This window comes from Chroicocephalus ridibundus, chromosome 19 (assembly GCF_963924245.1).
Source record: "Chroicocephalus ridibundus chromosome 19, bChrRid1.1, whole genome shotgun sequence".
Classification (NCBI taxonomy): domain Eukaryota; kingdom Metazoa; phylum Chordata; class Aves; order Charadriiformes; family Laridae; genus Chroicocephalus; species Chroicocephalus ridibundus.
This window is the reverse complement of record NC_086302.1, coordinates 7,049,529-7,074,955: the sequence shown is the minus strand read 5'-3', so window position 1 is coordinate 7,074,955 and position 25,427 is coordinate 7,049,529. Positions and strand designations below refer to the sequence as shown.

The following is a 25,427-nucleotide window of genomic DNA, read 5'->3' as shown; positions in this document are numbered from 1 at the left end:
TGGGGCTGGGAACGTGGTGGGAAGATCACTTTGAGCCATGGAAGTAAAAAGGGAGAAGGAGGCAGATTTTTGAACGTAAATCCTTGCTTTTTTAAGTATCTTTTTTTTTTGGCGGGCTAAGCAGCAGCTGGGTGAGTGGGAACCCTGGCGCTCCTCTGCTGGGCGATAGCCGTCGGGGACCGCGCGGGGAAATCAATGGTAGGGGCAGTTGCACGGGTGGAAGCGCGACAGTCGGAGGATGCGAGCGCGAGGAGGCTGGCAGGGAGAGGCTGAATCTTTTATTAGAGCAACTGATACGGTTGGGGGAAAAAAAGCTCCAAAGCAGATAAGCTTTTGGGCTCACAAGTCCTTATTCAGGTCCTAAATAGAAACAGCTAAGTCAGATCACTGGGTTTATTTTAATCAATTTTAGATCTGAAAAAAAGACTGGTGAGATGAATTTTTTTTTTTTTCTGGTGGTTTCTTTTCTTTTTTTTGTTTTCCTGGGAGCCCGTCACTGGGCAGAGCCAGAGGGTGCTGTGAGCATGTCAGGCGAGATGCTGGAGTGGGTCATGGCCCTGACACCCCCAGACACACCAGTTTTTGACTTTCCACATCCCCCGAGGGGAAGCTGTGTGAGATGGAGACCAGGACTCCTGGGATCCTCTCCCAGGCTATTGCAGGCTTTTGGGGAGATGCTGCCCAAGTTGCTTTGCGACTCGGTTTCCCCACTCGAACAGCAGAGAGGATGCTCCCTGCGAGCCCGGCTGACCCTACAACTTACAGCTGCCCTTCTGAGGTGCGGGGAGCTCGGGGACGTGCGTGTCACATCAGGATGCTGCTGTTGTCTGTGGGATGAAGCATGGACTCATTGCAGGGCTCCTTCTGCTCTGCTAATCCCCCTCAGGGGTGAAGCTGAGCCCTCCAGCCGGGCTGCGGGGTCTCTCCGCGCTCCAGCACGGGCTGTTGTAAGTGCACATAATCGTGGCTGTCCCCTGGGTCATTGCAACCCCAGCCCGATCCTGCCGGCGGGATGCTTTGAGGTGCCCGGGCTGGAGACGCTCAGCTCTGCGGGTGCCTGGCTGGAGCTGGACGCAGGGCTTTGCCTTCAGCCATTCCCAGGGTTCATCCATCCATGGTGGACATCAGCACCACTGACTGCTTCCTCCTGCTGCTGGAGATCTCCTCTCCTTGGGGAACACAACCTCTCCTCCCCCAAGGACATTGAATTGCTGTTGGGTGTCTGTCCTTGGTGATGCACCCAGCGGGGATGGCACCCAGCACCCAGCGGGGATGGCACCCAGCACACAACCCGTCGTCTCCGCTGTGGACACAGTGGTGCCCTGGGCTTTTGCAAGCATTAAAGGGGTAGAAAGCCTTCTTGCTGCCGAAGCCACCCATCTTCAAACTGCACAGCACCGGAGGGAGGCAAAGGGATTTGTCCAAGGGATGAAGGAAACACGGTGGAGCAAGGACTTGGACCTGCTTTCTACTGGTAGCCCTCACACTGGGACATCTCGCTGTGTCTGACCGACCCCTGCCCGCTTGAGAAGGTGGAGGAGAGCAGAGGTTGCCCTTATTTGTTAAGAAGATGCTGGACTCTGCCACTGATGTCCATTCCCTTGCTCTGCCTCAGTTTCCGTCTCCATGTCAAGCACAGGAGGATGTTTTTCCCCTTCTATCACCGCGTGCTTTGGGATGGGTGAGATGGAGGTACCAGGAAAGGCTCTACAAGGGGATTTTCCCTCCAGACAACGACAAATACCGGCTCCAACGCTGCAGCCTCCACCCCTGCACGTGGTCCTGCTGCTTCACTTCAGCTGCTTATTCCCTGCCAAAATTAAATACCTGCTGTGATGATGGTGATAACGCAGGCAGAGAAGAGGGTGAAGAGCCATCAGGGGCTGGGGCTAACCTGGCGGCTCTCCCCGGCCAGCGGCACAGAGGGGCTCTCGCTCCAGGACCAGTGATGCCACCTCCAGGACCAGTGATGCCACCTCCAGGACCGGTGATGCCATCTCGGACCCCTGAACAGGCCAGCCGGGGGAGGATGGATGGTGGGGTCCCCGGCGAGGTCACACCACCAAAATGCAAACCCTCTTCCTAAAACTTTGGGGCTGACGCTGCCTGGTAGATGTTGCCTTAAGGATGCTGGTTTTTATCTCTCTGGCGGGGTTTTGAAACGCTGCCATCCCGCTTACTGTATCAGCCGTAATTATCGTTGGAAAGGCAGAATGGAAGCGGCTTGTTTAGTTACATTTCATTAAGAGGACTTCATCTGGGAGCAGGAAACGAGGAGGCTCGGGCTGTATAAATATTTGAACAACTCCTTCCAGCAACATAACCCCCTTTCACACGTACACCCATCGCACGCGGCCGGGATACCTCGAAACAAAAAGCCTTCAAATCCCCCATTCCCGGTGCGGGGGCAACGAGAACGTGGAGCGGTTTTGTCCACTGGCAGCAGCTTTGCTCATTTAGAAAAGCTTGAAGCCTCCAGCTTTTTTATTTTCTCGGTAAGCCGAGCCCGGCGGGGCTGGCGGTGTTTCCTGGGCAAGGAGCAGTAACCAGAGATGGGGAACGCTCAGGTCAAGGCTCTGATCTTCGACAGATTTCGAGACGTTTTCTTTCATCTCGAAACCTTAGCTTTATTGGGGCGGTGCAGAGCCTAAGTGCTTCCAGACGCGGTGCGGGGGGAACCGGGTCCCGGTGTCCCAGCTGCCGTGCCCTGTCCCAGCGGTGGCCACCTTCGGGGTGACCCCGTTGCCAGGGGCTGTCCCGGTGCTCCTTCCCCTGGGACTGTTTCTCCTCCCTTCGCAGCAAACGGGGCGACGTCCCAAAAGGCAGAGTTTTAGCAAATGCTTGAGCTGCCCCGTGCGGGGAATTTATTTATTTATTTATTTTTTAATTTCATTTTTATTTTTCTTTATCCCCCATGCCGTTTGATTGCTTCACGCCTCTGGCTGTGGAGAAGGGAGGGCGGCCGTGCAGCCGCCGAGCTGAAGGGGCCGGTGCCGTCGGAAGGGAGATTGATTACATTTCCAGGCGAATAACTGCAGCAGATAAAGTTCAGGGCAGATAAATACAGGCTGAGGGCTCTTTGTGCACGCACTAGAAAGAGGAAATACCTTTTTTTTCTTTTTTTTTTTCTTCTAAATCGAGGAGCTCCAGCTGTGATCTGCTGGGGGTGGGAAGCGTTGACCTCCTCCTGAGCGCTTTCGGCGGGAGGCTGATTTTGCAGCCAAAAAGATGCAGCTGAAATGAATTTTGTGGCCAGGCTGGATGCTGTCACAGAATCCCAGAATCCCAGACAGGCAGGGGTGGGAAGGGCCCTCTGGAGATCATCCCGTCCAACCCCCTGCCACAGCAGGGTCACCCACAGCAGGTGGCACAGGAACGCCTCCAGGCGGCTTTGGAATGTCTCCAGAGACGGAGACTCCCCCACCTCTCTGGGCAGCCTGTGCCAGGGCTCTGCCACCCTCACAGCAAAGAAGTTCCTCCTCATGTTTAGGTGGAACTTCCCATGTTCCAGTTTGTGCCCGTTGCCCCTTGTCCTGTCACTGGACACCACTGAGAAGAGCCTGGCCCCATCCTCCTGACACCCCCCCTTTCAGTATTTATAAGCGTTGATAATATCCCCCCTCAGCCGTCTTTTTTCCAGACTGAAGAGACCCAAATCCCTCAGCTTTTCCTCAGCAGAGAGATGTTCCAGTCCCTTCATCACTTTGGCAGCCCTTTGCTGTCCCCTCTCCAGCAGTTCCCTGTCCTTCTTGACCCGGGGAGCCCAGAACTGGACCCAGCACTCCGGACGCGGCCACCCCAGGGCAGAGCAGAGGGCGTCGTGCCCAGAGGAGCTGGGTAGAGCCAGAATGTGGCCCCAGGCTTGGCTGCTGCCCTTCCTCTGCTTCACGGCATCACCTCCTCCCCGAGCAGGAGTCTGGTGTGAGCTCCCCACCCTGCTCTGATTCTTGCTGGGGAGCTGAGTGATGAGGCGAGACAGCAGAAATTGGGTTACGCTGGGCGCTGAGAAGTGCTTCCCCCTGCGCTGGGAACCGCTCGCTGGCTGCCAGGAGCCTGAGCTGGGGTTTTCGCACCCCCCCCCTTTGCAGCGCTCACACCTGCTTGCTCTGAATCTAATCGCCCGTCAATCTATTTCTGAGGTGCCAGGAATTTAAGTGTCAGGCAGGCAACACTCGGCGTTTGCGCGTGGTTCAAGTGCTGATTGATTAAATCTCTCGACACCCCCCAAAATCAGGCACTTTTCCCCCGGGATCGTTGACCGTCGGTCCTAGGAAATCGCTGGACCTCACTGGAAGCCCGGCGGTCCCAGCATAATCCCTGCATCCCCCTCACCCGCTGCGTTCCTCCCTGCGTTTTGCTTTGGGCTCTTGTCCTCAGGATGGTCTGGAGAAGGATAAACCCCCTTGCCGGAGCCCCTCCCAGTTTAGGGGCTTGCGGTAAATGGGAGCGCAGCGTGTGCGCTGCATCCCTGCCTTGCTTTTGACGCACCGGGCATTAAATCGTCGTGTCTGGAGGGCTGGCGCCACCATAATATTTAGTTAGCGTTGCTGCCTGCCTGCTCGGTGCTTTAACACAGGAGAGGTGGGAAATCCGAGCGGGGAGGGAGCGGGATTAGGTTTCCCCCGCTCCGGCTGGGCAATGTGGCCAGCGGAGAACAAGGACGGCAGTGTCCGAGGCGCCGTGCATCAAACCGTCCCCGCACGTATTTTCTTTCCTCTCTTTTCTGCTGCTGGGGTTGTAAAGAAAAACTGAACCTGGAGAGACCCGATTGCTCCAGCGGGATCGTGGGCATCGGCTACACGGGGTGGCTTTTCTCCAGCTGCAGTGTCCGTCCTTCCCCGGGAAGTGAATGGGCTCCCGTTGGCAGCCGATAGGCTGGAAAGGGAAAAAAATAGCTCCTTCCCTATCTGAGGGCAGGAGAATAAATATTTTCTCCTCGCCCGGGAGCTGGTGGGCCTGTGGAAACGCTGGCGTTGCCCTCGGGTGACCCGGGAAGCGTGTGATCAGCCCAACCATCTGGCTGGGGAGATTTGGATGCACGGAGGAGCTCAAGCTGTCGCCAAAAACCACCCAGCTCTCCACGGGGCTGGCGCTCAGCTGCGGCCAGCGCCGCCGGTGGCTTTGCAAGGGCTGAATGAGCCCCTGGTGACCAAGCAAAAGGAGTCGGCCGGTCCTTGGGACTGGAGAAAACCCCTCATGAGGCCCAAATATCCGGGGAGCTACCTATTCTCATCCACCCTCGATGGGCAACAGGCAGGAGGATGCATGAAGGTGTCACGTTAAGTGGGAATAATTAGTTCAGGTCCCCACTGAAAGCCTCTCAGGTGTAATTAGGAGAGTAATTAAGAGAGAGGAGGCTGCTTTCCAGCAAGGTGCAGCACCCTATTCCTTCCCCACCCGGGTGCCCCCGCAGCTCCTCATCATCGGGTTTATTTTTTTCCGTGGGCCAAAGCTCCGGGTGGGTTGAGCTCCTTTAACATCTCAGGTCTGGCTTAAAAGCTCTCGAGCATTTGTGGGTTTGGGTTATTTTTTTTTTTTTTGCTTCTCGTTTTCAAGCACTAAGGTGCAAATTTCTCGTCGTCTTTTTCCGGCAAAGGGGGCTGGAAATGAGCTTTTTCTCTCCCTGTCTTTGCTGGGGAGAGCAAAGAAGTTTGTTTAATGCCCTGGGTCCTGGAGCATGGAATTGAGGGGAGAAAGGGAAAGGTGAAAAATATAGTGGGGGAAAAAAAAAAAATAAAGGGGAAAAATAAAAAAAAAAAGAAAGGAAAAAAGAAAAGGATGAAAAAGAGCTTGGGAGGAGAAATGCCGTCAGAGCCAGCGCACATCCAGCTCACGGGAGCAGCTCTTGCCAGGTTGGAGACTTTCTTCCACCAGCCTGGCCATCCGGCCCGATCCCAGCACCCACCTTGGCTCTGTGGGTGCTGTGCACCCCTCAGGAGTGGAGCCCAGGGCTCTGCTCCCCGCCGGCCCCCTCCCCACCTCTTCGTTCCCCTCCCAGCTTGCAGACACCAGCTCCAGCTCCACCTGTTTGACTGGATATGGTTTGGGTTTTTTTCCCCCCTCCATAAGGAAAAGTCCCTTCACCCCGTGCCCAGCGGCGGCTGCAGGATCCGGCCCCCAGGGACCCAGCCGGGATGCCCCCAGCAGTGCTGGCCCCCACCACATTTCCACGGCTGAAAATCCCCAACCCCCCCGTAGAAGGGTGTTTAACCTCTCTTTAACGTGACGGTGGCCCCTGGCGTCATTCAAGTCTCGATTTGATTTTTTTTTTTTAATTTTTTTTTGTAATCTCCCCCGTACCAGCGAGGCTGCCTCGTGCGTGGGGGCTCTGGCAAGGGTAAAGCAAGAGGCAGAATAAACCAGCAAGCCTTGGGCAGACCCGTCCGTCTGTCCTCCTCCAGCTCTGCCTTCCAGCTCGTCCCTGCCGTCATCCCACATCAGCAGGTCGAGTCCTGCTCGGAGAGGACGTCGTGCCTTTCCCCCCAGTCCTCGGGGAAGGGGGAAACTGAGGCAAGGGCTGAGGATGCCCCTTCCTGCAGCGTGCTGCCCACCGGCACTCGCAGACGGGATATAATCCACGGCACAGAGGTTACTTCTCCCACTGGCCTCCCTGCCTCCCCCGCGACGCTGCTCGCCCTTTTGTGTGTCTGACTGGTGGGGAAACTCTGAATTTCAGCCCAGAGTTGCACCTGGGGCAGTTGCGGGAGCAGAGAGACATGAGCTGTGAGACATGGATGACCCTCTGCAGGGATGCGCCGTGGTACCCAGAACCCCAGGGATGGGAGAGGAACCTCTGCCTGTTCCCTTCGCCTGCCCTGCAGTATTTGCACCCATTTCGCAGACAGGTAAACTGAGGCACGCTATGACTTGTCCCCCATGTGAGCCACCCAAGCATGCGGCTGTGCCCGCAGCTCCCAGCTCCTCAACAGCACCAAAAGATGCTTGTCTCAGCCAAACTCCATCTCCATGGCCTGGATACAGAGCACGGGACTGTCCTCCCCCAGGTTGGGAGGGCGAGCGCTCCTGGGGGGCCCGTCTGTGCTGCTGGGTCTCTCTGGAGGAGCCGGGGGCAAGACAGGGAATGTGTGAATCCCAAAGTGCCAATTAGCCACGTCCCGCTGCCGGGAAGCCGCCGGGGAGGTGTTTAACAGACACAGTCCCTGTGCCAAGCGCTCGAGGAAGGGCAGGAAAAAAAAATATGTATATAAAGTCCTATTTTGCAGCTCTTCGGAGAGCCGCGTCTCGGGGAGGGGAGCGAGCTCTGAAACGCGCCTTTGTGGAAGGTGAGAAAAGCTCGAGACAGTTTTGCATGTTAAGCTGCGATAGGATTATGGAGCAGAGCAAATTAAATCAATTCTGTAATGACTGGGGGGAGCTCCCGCTGACAGCGGCGGCTCCCGAGTCCCGGGAAGGAAATCGTGGATGGAGCCGGGGGGCCGAGACCCACCCTGAGCATCCGGGGACGGTGGCCTGGGCTCTGCGGGCCATGTGCCGAGGAGGGCAGGATTTTCCCGGGGCTGCCGGCGTCGCCATGGCAATGCGCGATCCCAGGGGAATTAATGAGTCTGGAGCGCATCTCGGATCCTTTGGGGCGGAAAAGAAATGGGGCTGGGCAGGTGGAGCGGGGAGGTGGAGGAGGGCAGGCGGCGGAGCTGGGGGTGCGGGCATCCCGGCTGCCTGCCCACCCCCGCCTGCCAGCCCCGCTGGCTTTGCTCCATCCCGCGCAGGTTGTCTGCGTTGCCCTGCCTGGGCTGGCAGGATGCTCTCTGTAGGATGGAAGGCATCGTAGGTTTGGGTTTTTTCAGCGGGCAGGTATCTCCCCACTGCTGGGTACCAAAGCGGGGGTCTGTAGAGCCCAGCTCTGGCTTGGCTTTCCCCTTACACCGGCTCACCCAGGCCTGAGGGGACCTCCTGCCCCATTCCTGCATCTGCCAAGAGCATCGTTTCCAACCACGTGCTCCATCAGCTCTGGCCAAACCCGCAGCCGTGGGGCGAAGGGCTGCGCTTTGAACCACTGCCGATGCAGCCGGAGCCAAACACGGCCGTCCCCGGGTGGGAATTAAGGCTTAGGGGGGCGATCTGCCACCCCAGGGGAACCCCAAGAAGCCACCTCGACTGCCTGATGCAATCCCAACCCACGCGTGGCAGAGCCTCGCCGGGCTCTTTTGTGCCTCTTCGCCTGGCGCTTTGCAATGCAGCAGGAGGTGGGGATGTTTGTTTGTGTGTTTGGTTTTTGTTTTGTTTTTTTTTTTCTCTTCCATCTCCCCGGGGGTAAAAAGCGGAGCGTGCTGGGAGATGAGGTGTTAGCAACAATTTACGTTGGGAGGTTTGCTATTTTTCATGCCAGCCCTGGCTCGGGGATATTTATTGTGTGGTTGGGTAGGATCTGGCACTAATCCATTGAAGAATTGGGATAAAAAAATGACGGTAGAGACAGACGATCCCAAGGAGGAGGAAGAGATGCTGTTTGAAGAGCTGAGCCTGGTCCAGGCTACCTGGACCCGGGGGTTCGTTATATTCCTTGAGTGATGATTAAATACTCATGAGCGTACGTGTCCGAACGCAGGTTTTGGGATGCGCCTGCATCCAGCCCGGCTTCTCGCAGCGTTGCCTGCGTTGGCAGCGGAGAATCGATACAAAGCCAGAATAATTGCTGCTCTTCGGTAAATGTTAATGATTATTTTACTTGCATAAAATAACCGGCCTATTAAATCAAAATGCACTGGGGTTTAGGCAGCTGTTATTCGGGGGCTTAATTAATCTGGGAAAGAATGAAGTTACAGGAAATAACTGGTTGCTGCCCGCCTGAGCTCACAGCACATATTACGAGTGGGATCTCTGCCGGCCACGAGCATCAGCCCCCCAGTTTCCACCAGCACCCTGTCCCCCCCCAGACTCCAGCCATGCCAGGGCACTGCCTTAGAAGAAAGCCCAGCGTCCTCGGCTTTGCCATGGGCGTCTCCATCTCAAGCAGCTTCGGTGGTCTCGAGCATCAGCCCTCGGGCAAAAACTTGGCCAGGGCTCACCATGCTGGGACATCAAGGTCTTTTCCCAAAGCAGCGGGTCCTGGTGACACGGAGGTGCTGTCTGGAGCAGCATTCCGACAGGTTTATTTTTAACTCGCAGCCTTGGATGGAAGAGTGGAAATTCAGTGATTTTTTTTTATTATTTATTTTTTTTTTTTTTTGCAGTGGGAAAAGAATTGTGGAGTCTTTAAGGTTCAGGAACAATGTTTTCATTCCAACTTTATGTGCGAGTTAGTATTATTTCAACTGTTTGTAGTATCACTAAATCACGTGTTGGGATGAGTTATTAAGGTTTTCTATATAAAATACCAGAAAAGTGCTTTCAAGGGGTGATTAATTGAAAATATCCCGTGGAAAATACCGTAGAAATAATCGCCGCTTTTCCTGTGATGTGTTCTCAGTTTAAATGTGTTTTCCTGGAGAAAACCGGCTTTCAGCCCCTGATGAATTGCTGACCCTGGCTGCGTCCTTCCAAGCTTTCCAAGGCGGCCAGATTCAGCGTCTCCCTTGGAAGAGAGGACACGCGCCGGGTCGCTTGCTGCCATCGCCACTTGCATCGCTCCATGGCAAGGGCAGGCTCCTGCCCACCTTGTCCTCTCCCCTCGCCCTTGCAGCGTGCGGGGGCGCGGGGCTGCTGCTGGCAGCAGGGGGTTTGGGCTCCCCAAAGCTGGCCCACTGGGTTGAGGTGCTTCGGCTTTCTGGTTTGGCTCTTTGTTTTTCAAGCAGGATGGGCAGGGAATGGGACGCAGAGACAAGAAACACGTGCGTGGTACCAACGGGATGGGACGGCGAGCTGGTCCTCGTGCTCGCCTGCACCACCCAGTCCCCTTCTCCAGGCTGCTTTCACGCTGATTCAATCTTCCTTTTCCTCTTTAACTGCCCACCCGCCGGGATGTGCAGCAGACTGCTCCCTTGTGTCCCTCCCGATGCTCTCCACATGCGTCCCTTCCCCTGCCTTGGCCCCATCTCGTACCCCGGAGCTGTGCCGGAGGCTGCTGGATGGCTGTGGTCATCTGTATGGCGGGATAAAATCCCCCCTGTCCCCAGCTTGCCGTGCCAGGTCTCCCTGCAGCACGCGTAGTGCCGGGGGCTGCGGCCGGACGCATGGGCTCCACGGGCTGCGATGCTTTCCTGGGGTTCGCGTCACCTCTGGGGGTGCTCTGCTCTCCGTGTGCGCTGCCAGGGAGCCTTAGACGTGTGCCAGGGAAGGATTTTACCACCTAGCTTTGTTCCCCGTTACTGCATCCCGAGCTCTGAGCACGAATCACGCCTGTGTCCTGGCTGCCTTAGAAACCACCAAATTTAATCCTTTTTTATTTCCTTTCTGGTTCCTTCAGGGAAAACTCCGACCTTCTGTCCACAGCCAGGAGGGCCAGAAACATCCACAGCCTTTGGTCCCTTCCACCAGCCAGACTGGGGCAGATAACTCCCAGCCAGGGCTGCTGCGGCGGCGGGGGGGGGATTCTCTGACCCTCCGCAAAGTCCCGCAGACAGCGGATGCGGGGACTCAAGCCAGGATTTCTCCCCTGGCCCAGATGGTTCCCCTGGGAGCTCCTCTGTGCTTTCGGAGATGGCTCTTGTCCCCTTCTCCCCCCTTAGCCCACCCCATGGCACCCCCGGGGAAGTGGACCCCAGACCCGGCTTGGGTGGATGCGCTGGAGGACACCACCCATCGCCCCGCACCAGCCATGGATGCGTCGCCATGGAGGAGGCGGTTTCTATGGCGACCGTTGCTATGCCAATGGCTACCGGAGAAGGGCCTGAGAGCATCCCGGGGAGGTTCACCAGCCTCTCCCCGTGGTTAAAGATGGATTGATTTAGAAGCCTCCCTTCCTCCCGGTGTGAAAGGCAGGCACTCCGCCGTGAATATCGCTTTTGCAACGGCAGCACATTTTGGGTTTAATGTTCGGGGCAGGTTTGGGGAATTTGAAGAATCACGGCAAAAACCTTGCCAGGAAGTGGGAACACCCTAAAAAATACAACACCCTTCTCCTCCCTGCCTAGGGAAGGCGGGACGTGAAAGAAAGGGTGTGCAGGGGATTTTGGAAGACCTGAACCAGCTGGTCCCCGTCCCCCGGGACGCAGCTGAAGATGCCGAGGGGTCTGTAGGAGCACGTTTGTACCCTACACAGAGGTGACGGGCAGGTCCCCTCTGCGTCTTGGTTTCCCCCATCTTTTAAGTCCCCAAATCCTCTGCTGTATGTGGAGAGCTGCTCGTGGCGGGGGGGGGCTGAGTGTGTCAGTGGGACCCTTTTCCCGAGCTTTACATTTTTTTCACCTGTAAAATGATGTCACCCGCCTTGGTAAAGGGAGAGGAGAGGGAGGGACGGGCCATCCGCTGTGCTGGGGGGGGGTTACATGCGCATAGATGATGGAGAGGGACTGAAGCCTCTCTAATCTCCCTGCTCAGCTCTGGTGGTGCCGGGCCAAAGGGCCTGAGCTCTCGCTCGCTTTCCAAGGCTCTTAGCACCGGATTTGGGTGTGATTTGCGCTGCCGCGGCCCCTTGGCTGCCATTCCCGGCTGGTCCAGCCAAGCGGAGGCATCAAAGGGGACAGCGTGTGGCCGGGTGGGTGGCATCTCCTGCCGATGTCGCTCAGCCCCGCGGCTCCTGCGGGAGCAAAAGGGTCCTTGGACCAAGTGGGGGATGTTTTCTTATCCGAGCTTGATGTAGTGACCGTGTCACCTCCAGAGCTGCCGACATCCAAGTCCTTTGGGGTCTGGCGCCGATTTGGGGTCATTTTGAGCACTGGAGGAATGTTTATTGAAATTTGACTTTCTGGCTCTGCCCTATGGAGACTGCTTTGCATTGGGGCTTGCTTTTGTAGCAGCAGATCTGTGACCTTTTCCGGATGTCGGAGGAGTAGAAATCAGGCAGGCGATCGGGGTGTGGATGGTGCCAGAGCTGGATCCTGGCCCAGGCTGCCCCCATGGCTGGGGTGGCAGTGACCAGCTCATGGGCTGAGCCACGGGGACGTGACACGAGCAGTTCCCCTTCTGCAGGACAGTCCTGAGCGTGGCCCAGCAGAGACCCAGCACCGTGCAGGGCACATTGAAACCTTTCCGCTCCTTTTCGCCTCCCGTGGACTTGGACACCACCAAAGGCGATGCAGCCCCCCCATGTCCAGCTGGCGTCTTGGGCCCCAGTGCCTCCAGCAGCTTTGCCTTGACCCCTGGTTTAATTTCCCTAATGAAGCCCGGCCGGGGGGAAGCAGGGCTGAGCCGGCTAACGAAACCCCCTGCCAGGAGCCATTAGCCGGGAAGTTGTAATTGCAGGGATGGGAACTGCTGTCCCTTGGCTCGAGCTGGCTAATTGTTGGCCCTGGGCATCCCGCTGTGGACAGGGCAGGGGCTGGCATGGGGCTGGGGGGCAGTGGGGCCAGGATGAGCATCGCGCTGCCTTTTCCTCCCTGCCCGGAGAAGCCTCTGCCCGCCGGGCCCAGCTTTGCCTGAGGCACCCGGAGAGGGTGGCACAGAGGCCCTGGGTATCCTGCGAGTGGGTCTCCCCATCCCGACCGCGGGAGAAGATTCATCAAGGGTGAGGATGCGGCTTGTGCGACTCCCGGCCCCAGGCAGGCAGGAAATTCGTGCCGTGGAAAACCCTCTCTTGGGGTTGGCAATCCTCAGCCGTTGCACAGGCTTCACAGCCCGACTCTGGGGTTCCCCCTGGGGTAGCAGCCCCGTCCCTCCTGTCACGGGGTGGGGACAGTTCGTGACACCATCCCTGGGGACCAGGGGTTGCAAGGGACACATCCAGCACACCCAGGGGATCCTGTCACGGGGTGGGGACAGGTCATGACACCATCCCTGGGGACCAGGGATTGCAAGGGACAGATCCAGCACTCCCAGGGGATCCTGCCATGGCACAGGGATAGGTCATGACACCATCCCTGGGGACCAGGGATTGCAAGGGACAGATCCAGCACTCCCAGGGGATCCTGCCATGGCACAGGGACAGTTCATGACACCATCCCTGGGGACCAGGGATTGCAAGGGACGGATCCAGCACACCCAGGGGAACCCGCCAGCGGGCTCCCTCCAACCTTGCCCTGACCGCGCGGAGCCTGCTGTGTCAAGGATAAAGTCAGGGTGAAGTTTGTCTTTTTGGGACAAATCCAGCCAGCTGCGTCTTTGCTGCGGTGCAGGCTGTGACGGATGGGGAGGCAGCCGCAGGTCGGGAGGTGGGAGCTGCCGTCCTGCGTGATTTGTGATTTCCCGGGCTGGCAAAATCACCGTTCCTTTCTGCTCCATCCCAGCTGTGCAAGGGGGAGCAGCCCCCTCGATGCTGGGGGGAGGCTGGGAGTCGTGCACGGCTGCGGGGCTTGGTGCACTTGGAGTATTAACGATCTAAGCAGCAGTAAATCCAAATAAACACCGACTGTTCCCAAGATTTATTGCATGAGCCTGACCTAATACCATCAGGGCTGCAGCTGGGGCAGCTTGGCCAGGAGGAGGTTTACGTCAGTGCCTTGGGAGTGGAGCAGCATGGGGGCTTTTTTGGGAACAGCCGTGTCCCAAACACCCCCCTCCCTCCGCAGCGGGAACACCTGGAGACGTTTCACAAGTCTTTATCAATAAATCTTTGTGAAGGTTGATGGGCTGGCGCTGTGCTCGCTGCAGTCGGGGGGTCCCCCCCCATGCCTGGTCCTGGCTGTGGGGTTATTTTAGGGTAGATGCAATCCTAGGATGAAGGATGCTGGAGGGGAGCAAAGGGGTTGCCCAGCATCCGTTGCTGTTTGCCGTGGTTTTGTGCCACCAGCTCCCCCTGCACACGGGAGCAGCTCGGGAGCAGCCTCTGGAGACTTGCGGACAAGCAAGAGAAGGGAAACTCTCTGCCACCCCACTTGAGTCCCCGTTTCACCTCCCCTGAGCAGCGGGAACGCTGCAGCTTTGTCAATATTGCCGTGCAACAGCAGCGTGGTGCCCGGTCGTGCGGGAGCTGGTATTACACGCACTGAGCTGGCCAGGCAGCAGCTGGAGCCGGGCTGCTGGCGGGCCGCCCCGTGCCGCAGGCTGCCGGCATCCCTCTTCGGTGTAAACTCCACCGATCACCGCCGATCCTCTGGAATCCACTTAGGGCAAAACCCGGCTGAGAACATCTCTGCTCTCCTGCGGGCTGGCGCGTGAGGGGCAGGCGTGGGCGAGCCGTCTCTCACGTCGAGGGAGTTGTCTCTGGGGAGTGAGTTTTGGCCCTGCGAGGTGTTTTATTGCTGTGAAGTTGTTCCTGCTACAGTCAGCAGCTCCGGGAGATGGATCCCCCTGGGGCTGTGGCACGGATCCGGTTTCCTCAACCTGGAGGGAGCAATGGTGTCTGCACAGTGAGGGGGGTGTGGATGTGGGGAGGAGACAGACCCACAGAAAGGGTTTCCAGCTCCAAACCTCTGCATCACGTCGGGGAGCCACGTGCTGCAGGTTGGAGCACAGCGTGGGTCGGAGACCCTCGGAGGATGCTGGGGGTGGGCAGTGGTGCCAGGGGACTCCTCCCCGGCCACATGCCGAGCAGGGGGTGCTGGACTCGGTGACTGACTGAGCGAAATATGGGGGTGTTATTCTCATGGGAAGGTTTGCTTTTGGATTTGGGACCTGGCAATTCTCACCGGTGAGGTCTGGGAGCTGCCCTTACACAGTCGTCTCCATCATCTCCAGGATATTCCCAGTGACTTGATCACCTTGGGGCTGCTGGTACCAAACCCTGGCTGCAAACAGCACCCACAGCCACCAAAGTTTGCTTTAATTCAACGTTCCCGTCCTCCTTATTCTCAGCTGACTTAGGGTCATTGCAGCGGGATGGGAGCACGTTGCATGTACCCGTTTGCCCTCGCTGCATCGCTCCAGGCTCTTCTCCTGGGCAGAACAGATCCAGGACAGGCACTGAGTTCTGCTGAGTCTCTTCACCCCATGGGATGGATGGATGGATGGATGGATGGATGGATGGATGGATCCATGGGTGGATGGAAGGAGGGCTGGCTGGCTGGCTGGCTGGATCTATAGATCTATGGATGGATGGATTCGTGGATGGATGGATTCATGGATGGATGGATCCATGGGTGGATGGATCCATGGGTGGATGAACAGGGACTGGCATGGCACGCTGGCGCCATGCACTTCCATTTTCATTTCCCCATCAAAGCATGGGGAGCCGGGGAGTCGGCGGCTGGACCTGCCTCGTCTGGTTCCAATTTGCGGGAGAAACAGGCTTAATGGAGCTGGGCCATGTGGCTCCCATTATGGCAAGGTCACGCGAAGAGAATCCAGCCTTCAGGGAGCTCACCCAGGTTAGCTGGCAGGGGTGAGGGGTGGTCTGGGGAGCGCCTGTGCGGTGACCTCCTCGTTTCTTGGTGAGCCTCAATATTTTTGGTGTAATAATAATAATAATAATAATAATCAAAAAGCAAACAAAAGTAACTCAAAATGTTTATTCCTCCCATCCCTCAAACCTTGCAATTTTTCCTTGCCCTCCCATCAGTTTTGGAGGCCTGTCTCATAATTTATGGGCTCCTATGGGTGGTGCACCCCATCAGCCTTCAAAAGACACTGAACTAGCCCCTGTGTGTCCCTTGGGATCTCCTGGTCCTTGGCTTCCCTGCACAGAGAAGTCCTGGATGGACTGTTTCAGAGTGGGTGAGCTCCGTAGCTTTGTCCTACCGACCCAGGAGGGACATTGGCCCAAAGGTTTTGGAGTCAGTGCTGGGGAGTCATGGAAAACTTGCACGGTGAAACCAAAGGTGGTTCTTGGGATTTTTTACTTCTATCCACTGCCTTCCCCTTGGGCTACAGCAGATCCCACCCGGGCGCCTATTCATTATTGCATTTTATTTATTTTCTTGTTTTACATTGGTTTATAGGTAAGACATCACTTATTTAGCAAAATCAATTGCACTGATCCTTGGTGCATCAGTATTTCCCTACTTTTTATCTTCTCCAGGAGTTGGAGCCCTCCATAGATCCTCCATAAATCAGGACAAAGGATTATTTGAAATCATTTGGCAACATCAAGCTCATCGAGCTTGTCACCCATTGGTGCCGCCTTGATTTCCAAGGAGGGAAGGCAAGCTCCTGCCTTGCAGGGATGTGTCCCCCTCACTCTTGGCTCCCTCCGGCCTCTGTCACATCTCTCCTGGTCCCTCTTCTCCAGGCTGTTTCCTCAGCACCATGGCCATTGCTGGGCTTCCCAGCACCTCTGCAGGGTTAGTCAGCACTGACACCCACATTCAGAGCACACGCCTCCCCTCCTCAGCCCTGTGCTGCAGCGGGGTTCGGCCTCTGTGGCTCAGCAAGGGGCTGCTCGATTCCCAGTTCCCTGGGGATTAATTCTGGTGGATAACAGACTTCTTCAGGGAGCTGCTGGTGACCGTGGATTTGAAACTCCAGGATAGGGCATTATCTTGGGGGCAAAGACTGAATCATCCCAGTGATCTGGAAGGTGTGTGGCACATGGGAGACTGGCGGGGTATAACCAGTGGCTGCGGTGATAAGGGAGAGCTGGAGATAAAGGAGTAGATCCAGCCAGAAAAAGCTCAGCCGCGCTTTCAGGAGAGACAGACACTTAAAAGCCCAACTCCCCTTGACCTTCCCGAGAGATTTATGTCCTCAGGAATGTGCTCACGCTGTCACCCTGGGTGTATGACACAAGTGGTACATCAGTGACGATGTAGGCAGGGTTTGGGCAGGAGACATCTCCTTGGCTTGGGCACCACGGCAGCAATCACCTCGCAGCCCCTGGCAAGCGTCCTCCTGCCTTCCAGGCCGCCGGGTTGTCTCTCCCTCGCCAGCTGATGGGCTCCAGGAGAAGAGATGTGGGGACAAAATGTGAGTTAAAAGTCCCCAATTTCTATGCCACGGGACCTTCTGACTTTTCAAAGCTCCTTTTTGTTCCAATCTGGAATGAAAACAAAGAAACTCGAAGTTTTGTCAAGAGGTAAAATGCTAGAATAGGTGAAGGGGACCCTTCAACCCCTTTCTTTTAAATTTAAGCACTAACCTGGCTTGTTACATCTTGAAACATCTGATGCTATCTTGCAGATCAAAGTCGCCTTGTTTGGGTTGTAATGAAGTGTCAAACTGTTTCCTTGCAACACAAACAGGAGACACTTTGATCTGCAAAACAAGACGTTTAAGAGCCCTACTAGCAAGGGCTCTTCGAGTTTTAGCAGCACTGTAAAGCGGTGGAATATTTGAAGTCTGATATTGTTTCATATTGAGACTTTCCAAGTTATGGCAGCTGATAGTGCGTGTTACTGTCACACCTGTGCCCGGAATCACATGAAAATCATCTAAACCAAAACAATAACGAGCTGGAGAACAAAATCGTTATTTTTTTTTCTAACAGCATTCAAAAGCAGTTGTTGGTTTTTCCCCCCCCGCCCCGCTTTTCCAGAGGGCTTGTTTCCATGGGAAATGTTATCGGAGTCAATGTGAGCTCTCCACAAAATGTCAGCTTGTCTGAAAGATTTGCAGCAGCAAATTGTTTTGGGGAAGAAAAAAAACCCCACGATTCTGGATGGTTGAGCTGGATAAGCGCTGCCTGCACTCCTGCTCCCTTGGTCTTGCTTTTCCCTGGCCTGTTTAACCTGGGCATCGTCCCGCAAGAGCTCTCTGGGGGTGTCTCTGCAGGCACCGGTCTTGATTTGTCAGGCTGGAGCTGCTCACGCGTCTCTCCCCGCTTGGCTGCAGGCTCAGCGCTGGCGCAACGAGAACTACGAGAGGCCCGTGGACCTGGAGGGCTCCGGGGATGATGACCCCTTTGGGGATGATGAACTGGACGATGTCTACTCGGGCTCCGGCTCGGGGTGTAAGTAGCTGTGGGGTTCCTGAGGGAGGGTCCCTGGGGAACCTAGCCATGGGTTTCGGTGGGACTGGAGAGGGGCTTGCCATGGGATGTGAGAGTGGGGATCCTCGTTATCCATCTCCAGAGCTTCCCTCCTGCCCTCTCCTAGACAAAAGCAAAGGGAACTGTGCCAAAGATTGGGCTCAAGTGACTCCATGTCCCATTTCGGTCTCTGGTCCTACTGGGCAGGATTAGCCCTTCCCCAGCACAATAGCACGTGCCATGTTACATGTTCATTGACCCCAGGGAGGGGCTTTGGCCACCACATGGGAATTTGCAGCCGTTGGTTTCTGCTGAGCCTGGAACCAGTCCATGCTTATGGTTTTTTTCGGGGTGAGGCCAGGTGGGGGCCAGCCCTGGGAAGCGCTGGGCCAGCAGCAGCTTCACTCTTTGCTCTTCTCATGCTGTTTCAGATTTCGAGCAGGAGTCGGGGCTTGAGACGGCAGTGAGCCTCACCACAGACACGTCGGTCACGCTCCCCACCACGGCAGCTGTGCTGCCCATCACCTCGGTGCAGCCTGTGGCAACCCCTTTTGAACCATTCCCTGCTGAGTACACCACCCCCGAGCAGACAACCAGCGTCTTGTATATCCCCAGGATGACAGAGACTCCAGTGATCCCCAGTTGGAAAGCAACCACCACCAGTACCACTGCCAGTGACTCCCCTACCACCACGACTGCCACCACCACCACCACCACAGCCACCACCACCACAACCACTGCGGCTACGACCACCACCAGCACCACCATGGCCACTGCCAAGCCCACCACCGTCCGGAGGTTCCTCCCGCCCTTTGTCACCAAGGCAGCCACCACCCGGGCCACCACCTTGGAGACACCCACCACCGCCGTCCTCGAAACCAGTGCACCAACAGAGGCGGCCACGTCACGGCTCGTCCCCACCAGCACGACCAAGCCCAGGTCCCTGCCAAAACCAAGCACCTCCAGGACTGCAGACCTCACAGAAAAAAGCACTGCCTTGCCATCCAGTCCTGCCACGCTGCCGCCCACAGAAGCCCCCCAGGTAGGAGGCAGCAGCCCTTCTTACCTGCTAAAGGGCTCGTGGGCCTTGTTTGAAGCCAAGCGATGGTGATGGGAAGCCTTTGGGGTAGATACATCCTGAACCAGTTGCTCAGAGGAAGGTCAAGCCAGGTTGGGCTCTTCCCAGCTCTACGGACAGTGGAACATCTAGGGAGATGGGGAGGGGAGATTAAAGGGTGGGGGGTTTAGCATGGGCAGACCATGGTGATAGGACTGTCACAAGAGCTGATGGGGGCGCCCAGGGGTGTGCCACGTGCCCCCAGCTCTGCCTTGCCCAGCTGCTCCAGAGCAGTTTCCCCGGGCGGGAGGGAAGCAGGGCTGGGGGGTACCACCGTCCCACGGGAAAAGAGCAGCTTTCCTCTGGGTTTGGTGTCTGGGCTCATCGTACCATTTCCCAATTTGCAGCCCGTCAATGGGAGGCTCAAACCTCCACAATTGCAGCTTGACGGTGCATTTCCAGCCCGTCGGGTGTCCTAAGCAGGGGATTTAATCCGCTGATCCATCTCTCATTCAGAGCCCCTCGGGGGCCCTTTGAAAACCGCTTTGACTGAAAGGTGGAGTGATTTGTCTAAACTAGTCCCTCTTTTCTGTGTACGTATATGTATGTATAGCGCTCTGGGCTCTCCCTGACCTTCAATTAATCTCTGTCACAAAAACGCGTGCTTGTGGGAAGCAGTGAGCCATGCGCTCGCGCCGGGGGCGGCGTGACATGGAGAGGGCTCCTGCTCGCCCTCCCCGGCTTCGGCCCGTCGAGCTCTTTGCCCATCCCCGTTTGTAACATCCGGAGGCAGGCATGGAGGGAGCTGTTTGCCCCGCGAAGGAGGGACCACAGGAAGGTTTTGCTTGGGGATGCTCAGTGTGGTCCAGCTCAGCATGTGGACACGTAGCAGGTCAGACTGCTGGGACAAGGGGGAAGGTCAGGGGGGATTTTGCGCCCGAGGGAGCTGCAGGTGTGGGGATGTGAAGGAGGCAATAGGTCAGGGCTGGGCTGGAGGGGGATGGAATGGCTCATCTGCCCAGCCCCTGTTTGCTATACAGGCTGGGTTAGGCTCCTTGACAAGGGGCTTGGTCAGGGACCACGGCAGGGAGCTGGGCTGGCTCCATGTCCTGGGTGAGAAGGCCCCATCTTCCTGCTCCTGCCCTGTGGCCCAGGGCTGCAACCGTAAGAGCAGGTTGAAGGGAGAAAAGCGAGAGGGAAGGGACCCCCCTGGGGCTCATCCAGTGGCATCCAATCCTTCCCCTTGCTATGTTGCTATAGCACAAACCATTGCATCACTTCACCTCTAGCCAGGAGGCATCTGTGTGATGTTTCAGCCAGCCATCGGTCTACACTGGGGATAGAGAGCCCAAATGTGGGTCTGGGATGTGGGGCTCTCTTTAGGGGAAGCTACAGGGAACAGGTGAGTGTTTGTGCATCTCAAGGGCACCTGGGATGGGGACAGACAAGAATGGTCCAGCTCAGCCACAGTGGCCTCAGCCTTTTTGTAACCATCAAGACGTGGGTTTGTGTTGCTTGCTGCAATATAACTGTCCACTTTAGTGACACAGGGAAGGGACACACTAACATTACCCCTATGTTCCCTGCTGAGAGGCCCACCCTGTCATCGCTACTGTGATGTCCTTCCTCTGGACACATCAGAGCTGCTGGAGGTGGGAACCACCCTTTGGTCCTTGTCCCCTGCTCCACCTTGTCCTTTCTCCCAGATGGAGCCAGGGGAGGTAACGACAGTCCTCGACAACGAGCTGGAGGTCCCAGTCAGCAGCGGCCCCAGCGGGGACTTTGAGATCCGGGAGGAGGAAGAGACAACTCGTCCCGACCTCGGTAATGAGGTGATGGCCGTGGTGACACCGCCGTCGGGACCTGGGCTGGGCAAGAACGCGGAGCCGGGGCTCATCGACAACACGATAGACTCGGGCAACTCAGCCGCTCAGCTCCCCCAGAAAAACATCCTGGAGAGGAAAGAAGTGTTGATAGGTGAGACCTGAGGGCTTGTGGGAGAAGAGCTGGCATGTCTGGGGGAGGACAGGCAGCTGGGCTGTCCATGGCCCAGGAGAGGAGCTGGTCTTTGGCAGGCCATTGGGGTGGTGTTGAGCCTGGAATAACACACACTCACCTACCAAAATAGCTCCAGAGCCTGTGCTGGGGGGTTTCCAGGGGTCTTCACGTTTTTGCCAGGAGAGTGAAGAGCTATGCACGTTTTGCATTTGCTAAGATGGGTTTCAAGGGAAAAAAATAGGATGCCAGCGTAAAGATGTGCTACGGTGCTGGCTCAATAGCACCCGGCCACCTCTGACCGCAGGGGAGGAGAGAGGTGCCCTGGGAGGGCCACTTGTCCCAGCCAGAGAGACATCAGAGATGGGGGAGAGGTGTCAGTGTCCCACCACCAGCAAAAGGGAGCTGAAGGTGATGGCACAGCAAAGCAGCTATTCTTCTGCTGGTCTTTGGCTGAACATGGTGGATGCTGGCAGGCACCCAAATGAGCAGCTCCTTGAGGGACTTTCTGCACCCTCCTTGCATGAGTTTACAGCCCACGCAGGGACCTCTGTCTGTGCCCGAGCTGCCTCGTGCCAGTCCATCACCCATCGTGCAGCTGTAGAGTAGATGCCTTTGGGTCCTACCTACCCTTCAGCACCTCTGCACTTGGGAGCTTGTTGAAGCTCCTTGAATCCCACGATTGCGTTAGCTCCTCACCTTCATTTTCAGTTCTCTCAACTGTAGATTTCAGGAGGAAAGTTGCTCGCAAACTTGCAAAGCGCAAAACCAAGCCGGGATCCCAAATAATCCCCCCCAAAATTCTTTGCGCTGAAAGCCAGGCTGGGGCTGCGGGACGGCACTGACGGCCGTGCCACTTCTCTGTGTTGCAGCGGTGATCGTGGGCGGCGTGGTGGGAGCCCTCTTTGCTGCCTTCCTGGTCATGCTGCTCATCTACCGGATGAAGAAGAAGGACGAAGGCAGTTACACGCTGGAGGAGCCCAAACAAGCCAACGTGACGTACCAGAAGCCCGACAAGCAGGAGGAGTTTTACGCGTAGAAGAAGAGCCCGGCGTGCCTCGCACTCCCTCCCTCCCCGCTCCAAACTCTCCCTCCTCTACTTCATCCAGTCTCTCTCTTTCTCTCTCACTCTCTCTCTCTTTTTTGGATCAGACTGTGAATTTAAAAAGCAAAACCCGCAATAGCTAAAGGAGAAAACACATCTTCGGCATGATGAAAAATTCAAGTGCCCCAGAGCATCGCCGAGTTCGGACCGAGTACCGCTGGCCTTTCTGCAGCGGGAGGGACGGGGCAAGGAGCCAACGCCAAGGAACCCGTGCCCAGGGAGCGTCCCAGCGAGCGTGGGACGGGGCGGTCAGGCTGCCGACGGCTACAGGAGGTCACTGGGCTTTTCCCACCAACACAACGGACTCTGAGATCCGGACACCTTCTACCAGCCCTGGGGCACAGGGGGGTTGGTTTGGATTTGTCTTCCTTTTTATTTTTTTTTTTTTTCCCTTTGGAAAGGAGGGAGGTTTCTCTCCCTCTCTCTTGTTTTTTTTTTTTTTATTTTGTTTTGTTTTGTTTTGTTTTCCAGTGGGGTTGGTTGCTCTGCAGGTTTTACCTTGCTCCCTGCTTCTGTTTGAAGAGAGGACGCGACTCTCAAATACGCTTTGAACCTTGAAAAAAAGCACAAGGGGCTGGAATACCTGATGCCCCAGGGTTTGCTCTTGGAGTGGGGAAAAGCAAATAAACACAAACTTGGCCAGTATGCTGGAAACGATCTCTTTAGATCACCACTTCGGAGAGCTCGCGGAGCAGCAAGAAGACACGTTGGGGTATCTCATGCTGCTCCCCTCCTGCCACCACCTCGCTTCACTGCATCGCTGTGCACGGCCAGAGACCTTAAATCGATAGAAACGGCGTGTTGCCGGCCACTGAGGGGTTTGGTTGAGAAGTGACCTTGCTTTTGCTGGGTTTTCACTGTGACCAATAAAACTCAGCTTGCGCAGTCCGACCGACAGCACTGGTTTTAAAACGGAGCGGGATGTTGCGTGGTGGGGAGTTGGTAAGGGAGAGGAGTTGGAAATGGAGAAGCTAAATCCTCTCCCCGGTTCCTCCAGCTGGGATAACATCTCACAAAGCTCAACAAGGCATGAGAGGCAGTGTAAGAAAAGAATTGCAAAGCAGAGGCAATGCCCTGTCCCCTCAGGGGTCGAGCAGGGGTCCCCGCCGGGCCACTGGCACCCAGAAGGTGAGGAAGGTGAGGCAGACCGGTGGCTTTCCACCGGCCAGCCCCAGGGCAGGTTGGCTGCTACATCTCTTTTGCAAGACCCAGGATTGATGGTTTTGTGTTTCTTTTGTTGTTGCTTAAATTCCAGTATAACCCACAGGGCACCCAGGAGCCTGAGAGCAAAAGATGCTGGAAGCCATCATCACCCAAGTGCGGTGGTTTCCCCTCTGAGGCTGCCTAAGGTTCAGAGCAGCAGGATCTGATCCAGAGCCCAACCGTGCCTTCTAGAAAGGCTAGAATTTTTGGAGCAAGCTCTCTGCACAGAAAAGTCAATTAGATATTTCAATGAGTTGGCTTTTAATTAGCTGAAGCGCTGTTTGCGATGCTGTCAAGGAGCTTTGTTTTCATGATGGTTGTGATCTTGATGGTGTCCCATGGAGACCTTGGCTTTGCTCTTTGAGCAATTTAAACAGGAAAATGGAAAAAAAAAATCAGTTGCTTTGACTCTGTTGCATCCTGAATTAACCTGCACAGACACAGTGACACTTTGTCCCCTCAGGGTGTTAGTGGATATAGGGATTTATGACCCTGGTGGAGGCTACAAGACAGCAGCGCTTCTTTATGTTAGGAATTTGAGAGGCCAAATGCATATTTTATATATATATATATATATATATATATATATACACTCACATACATACACAGTTATATATATATATGAAATGAAATCCCTGTAAATTTTCATTGCACTGCATATGGCGGCTGGATGGGACTTTGTGGTTGTGAAGACGTGAGGTTTGGGCTATGCTCCCCTGGGGTGCGCAGTGCAGGGACTGCGACCCAAACTGCCCACCCTGGTTTTACTTCGGGGTAGGGCGCAGAGCCCTGGCGCGCAGGCCGGCTCTAAAAATCCCCATTTTAGAGATGTCAGCCTCAAAACCGTCTCATCGTTTTGGTTCTTGTAGTTTGGAGAAGACGGTCCTGTTGGGTCTCTTGGATGGCGATGCCGAAAGGCAGATAGTGTAGCGTGTGTGTACCCGCTGCTTGGGTCCCTCCCGGCCGTGGAGGATGAGGATGCTGTGAAGGAGGGACCACATGTCTGAAGAAGGCTGGTGTCAACCTGGCTCCAAAGGCTGCTTTCTCCGACCTGCTCCAAAGGGAGGGTTTCAACTCATAGTTTTGATGGATTTGGGGTTTATTTTTGGCCCCGTTGAGACTAGACGAAGGGCCCTAGCTGCTGGGGTGTGGCAGAAATCAAATCTCTTCATGATTCGATGAGTTGGGCGCGGCAAGCATCAAGGCCACCCAAAATCACCATCTTTTTGAAAAACGTGGACTTAATCTTTTGAGCTTGCATTAAAAAAAAACAACCTCCCAGCTTAATCTTTTAAATGCTGCTTTTCTTAGCTGCTTCCCTAATCTTCTTCATTCCGTTTTTTTCTTTTCCCCATTTAATAGTCTGAAGGTCTATAATACAATTTTTTTTATTCACTCAAGCTTAACCTCGGTTCACTCAGCCGGTGTTAAATTGTAATCCCGGCACTTAAATCCGTTACAGTTTCAGAAGTGAGGAAGGCTGGAAGTGGGAGGGCGAGAGGAGGCTGGGCAGCGCTTCCTCTTGCCGTAATTAAAAGACGACCGCATGCGGAAAAAAAAAAAGGTGAAGGCAATTAAACTGGTGATCAGAATTGACCAGTCTTAATTCATTGTGCGTCTGCTGCTTCCACACGTTTGCTGTATCACTCCCCACCCGGAGAGGGGACATGAGCGGGAGGAGACTGTTTTTTGGGCTTGGAGCCCAACTTTTTTCTGGTGATAAATCATGACAGAGCCTTTCCTGTCACCTCAGCTCCCCAGGACCACCGGGTTAGTTGTTGGAGTTGATGCTTGGAAGAAAAAAAAGCCTTGTCTTGCTGGAGAAGGGCTAATCTTGTGCCTCCCTTGGAGGGCAAGGAGGTGGTGGGACGCAGCTGAACGTGGGCTGCGTTGTTTTTGGGAAAGCTCGGCTCCAAAAAAAAATTGTAGAAACCATCGGCGCTCTATTACCAGAGGAATGGGGATGGGTAAAACCCCAGTGAAACCCAGGTGAAATGATGCTGCCAGGGTCTGGAAGGGGGTTGTGGTGGTGGTGGTGGGCTGCAGCGTGGCCATCCCCAAAGCCGGGCACGGCGAACGCGGTGTGTTGCGGCTCCCAGCCCCGTGCCGGGTGACGGTGCCGAGCTCGTGGTTGTGCCGAGGGTGTCCGGAGGCAGATGGTGGGCAGCGGGGCACAGCTGCTCCCTCCAGCAGGCGCTTCTGCGCGGGCACGCGTGTCTCACCACACTCCGGGG

General features: G+C 55.9%; 1 protein-coding gene across 1 annotated transcript in view; it reads left to right on the top strand.

The window, feature by feature from the left end:
- SDC3 (syndecan 3) overlaps positions 1–24,789 on the top strand; it is a 49,153-nt gene extending 24,364 nt beyond the window's left edge. Inside the window, exons 2-5 of the mRNA XM_063355851.1 lie at positions 17,698–17,815; positions 18,265–18,875; positions 20,597–20,867; positions 21,758–24,789. Coding sequence (XP_063211921.1) covers positions 17,698–17,815; positions 18,265–18,875; positions 20,597–20,867; positions 21,758–21,924 — 1,167 coding nt within the window. The 3' untranslated portion in view covers positions 21,925–24,789. The remainder of the gene's footprint in view (positions 1–17,697; positions 17,816–18,264; positions 18,876–20,596; positions 20,868–21,757) is intronic.
- The last annotated feature ends 638 nt before the right edge of the window (positions 24,790–25,427 follow it).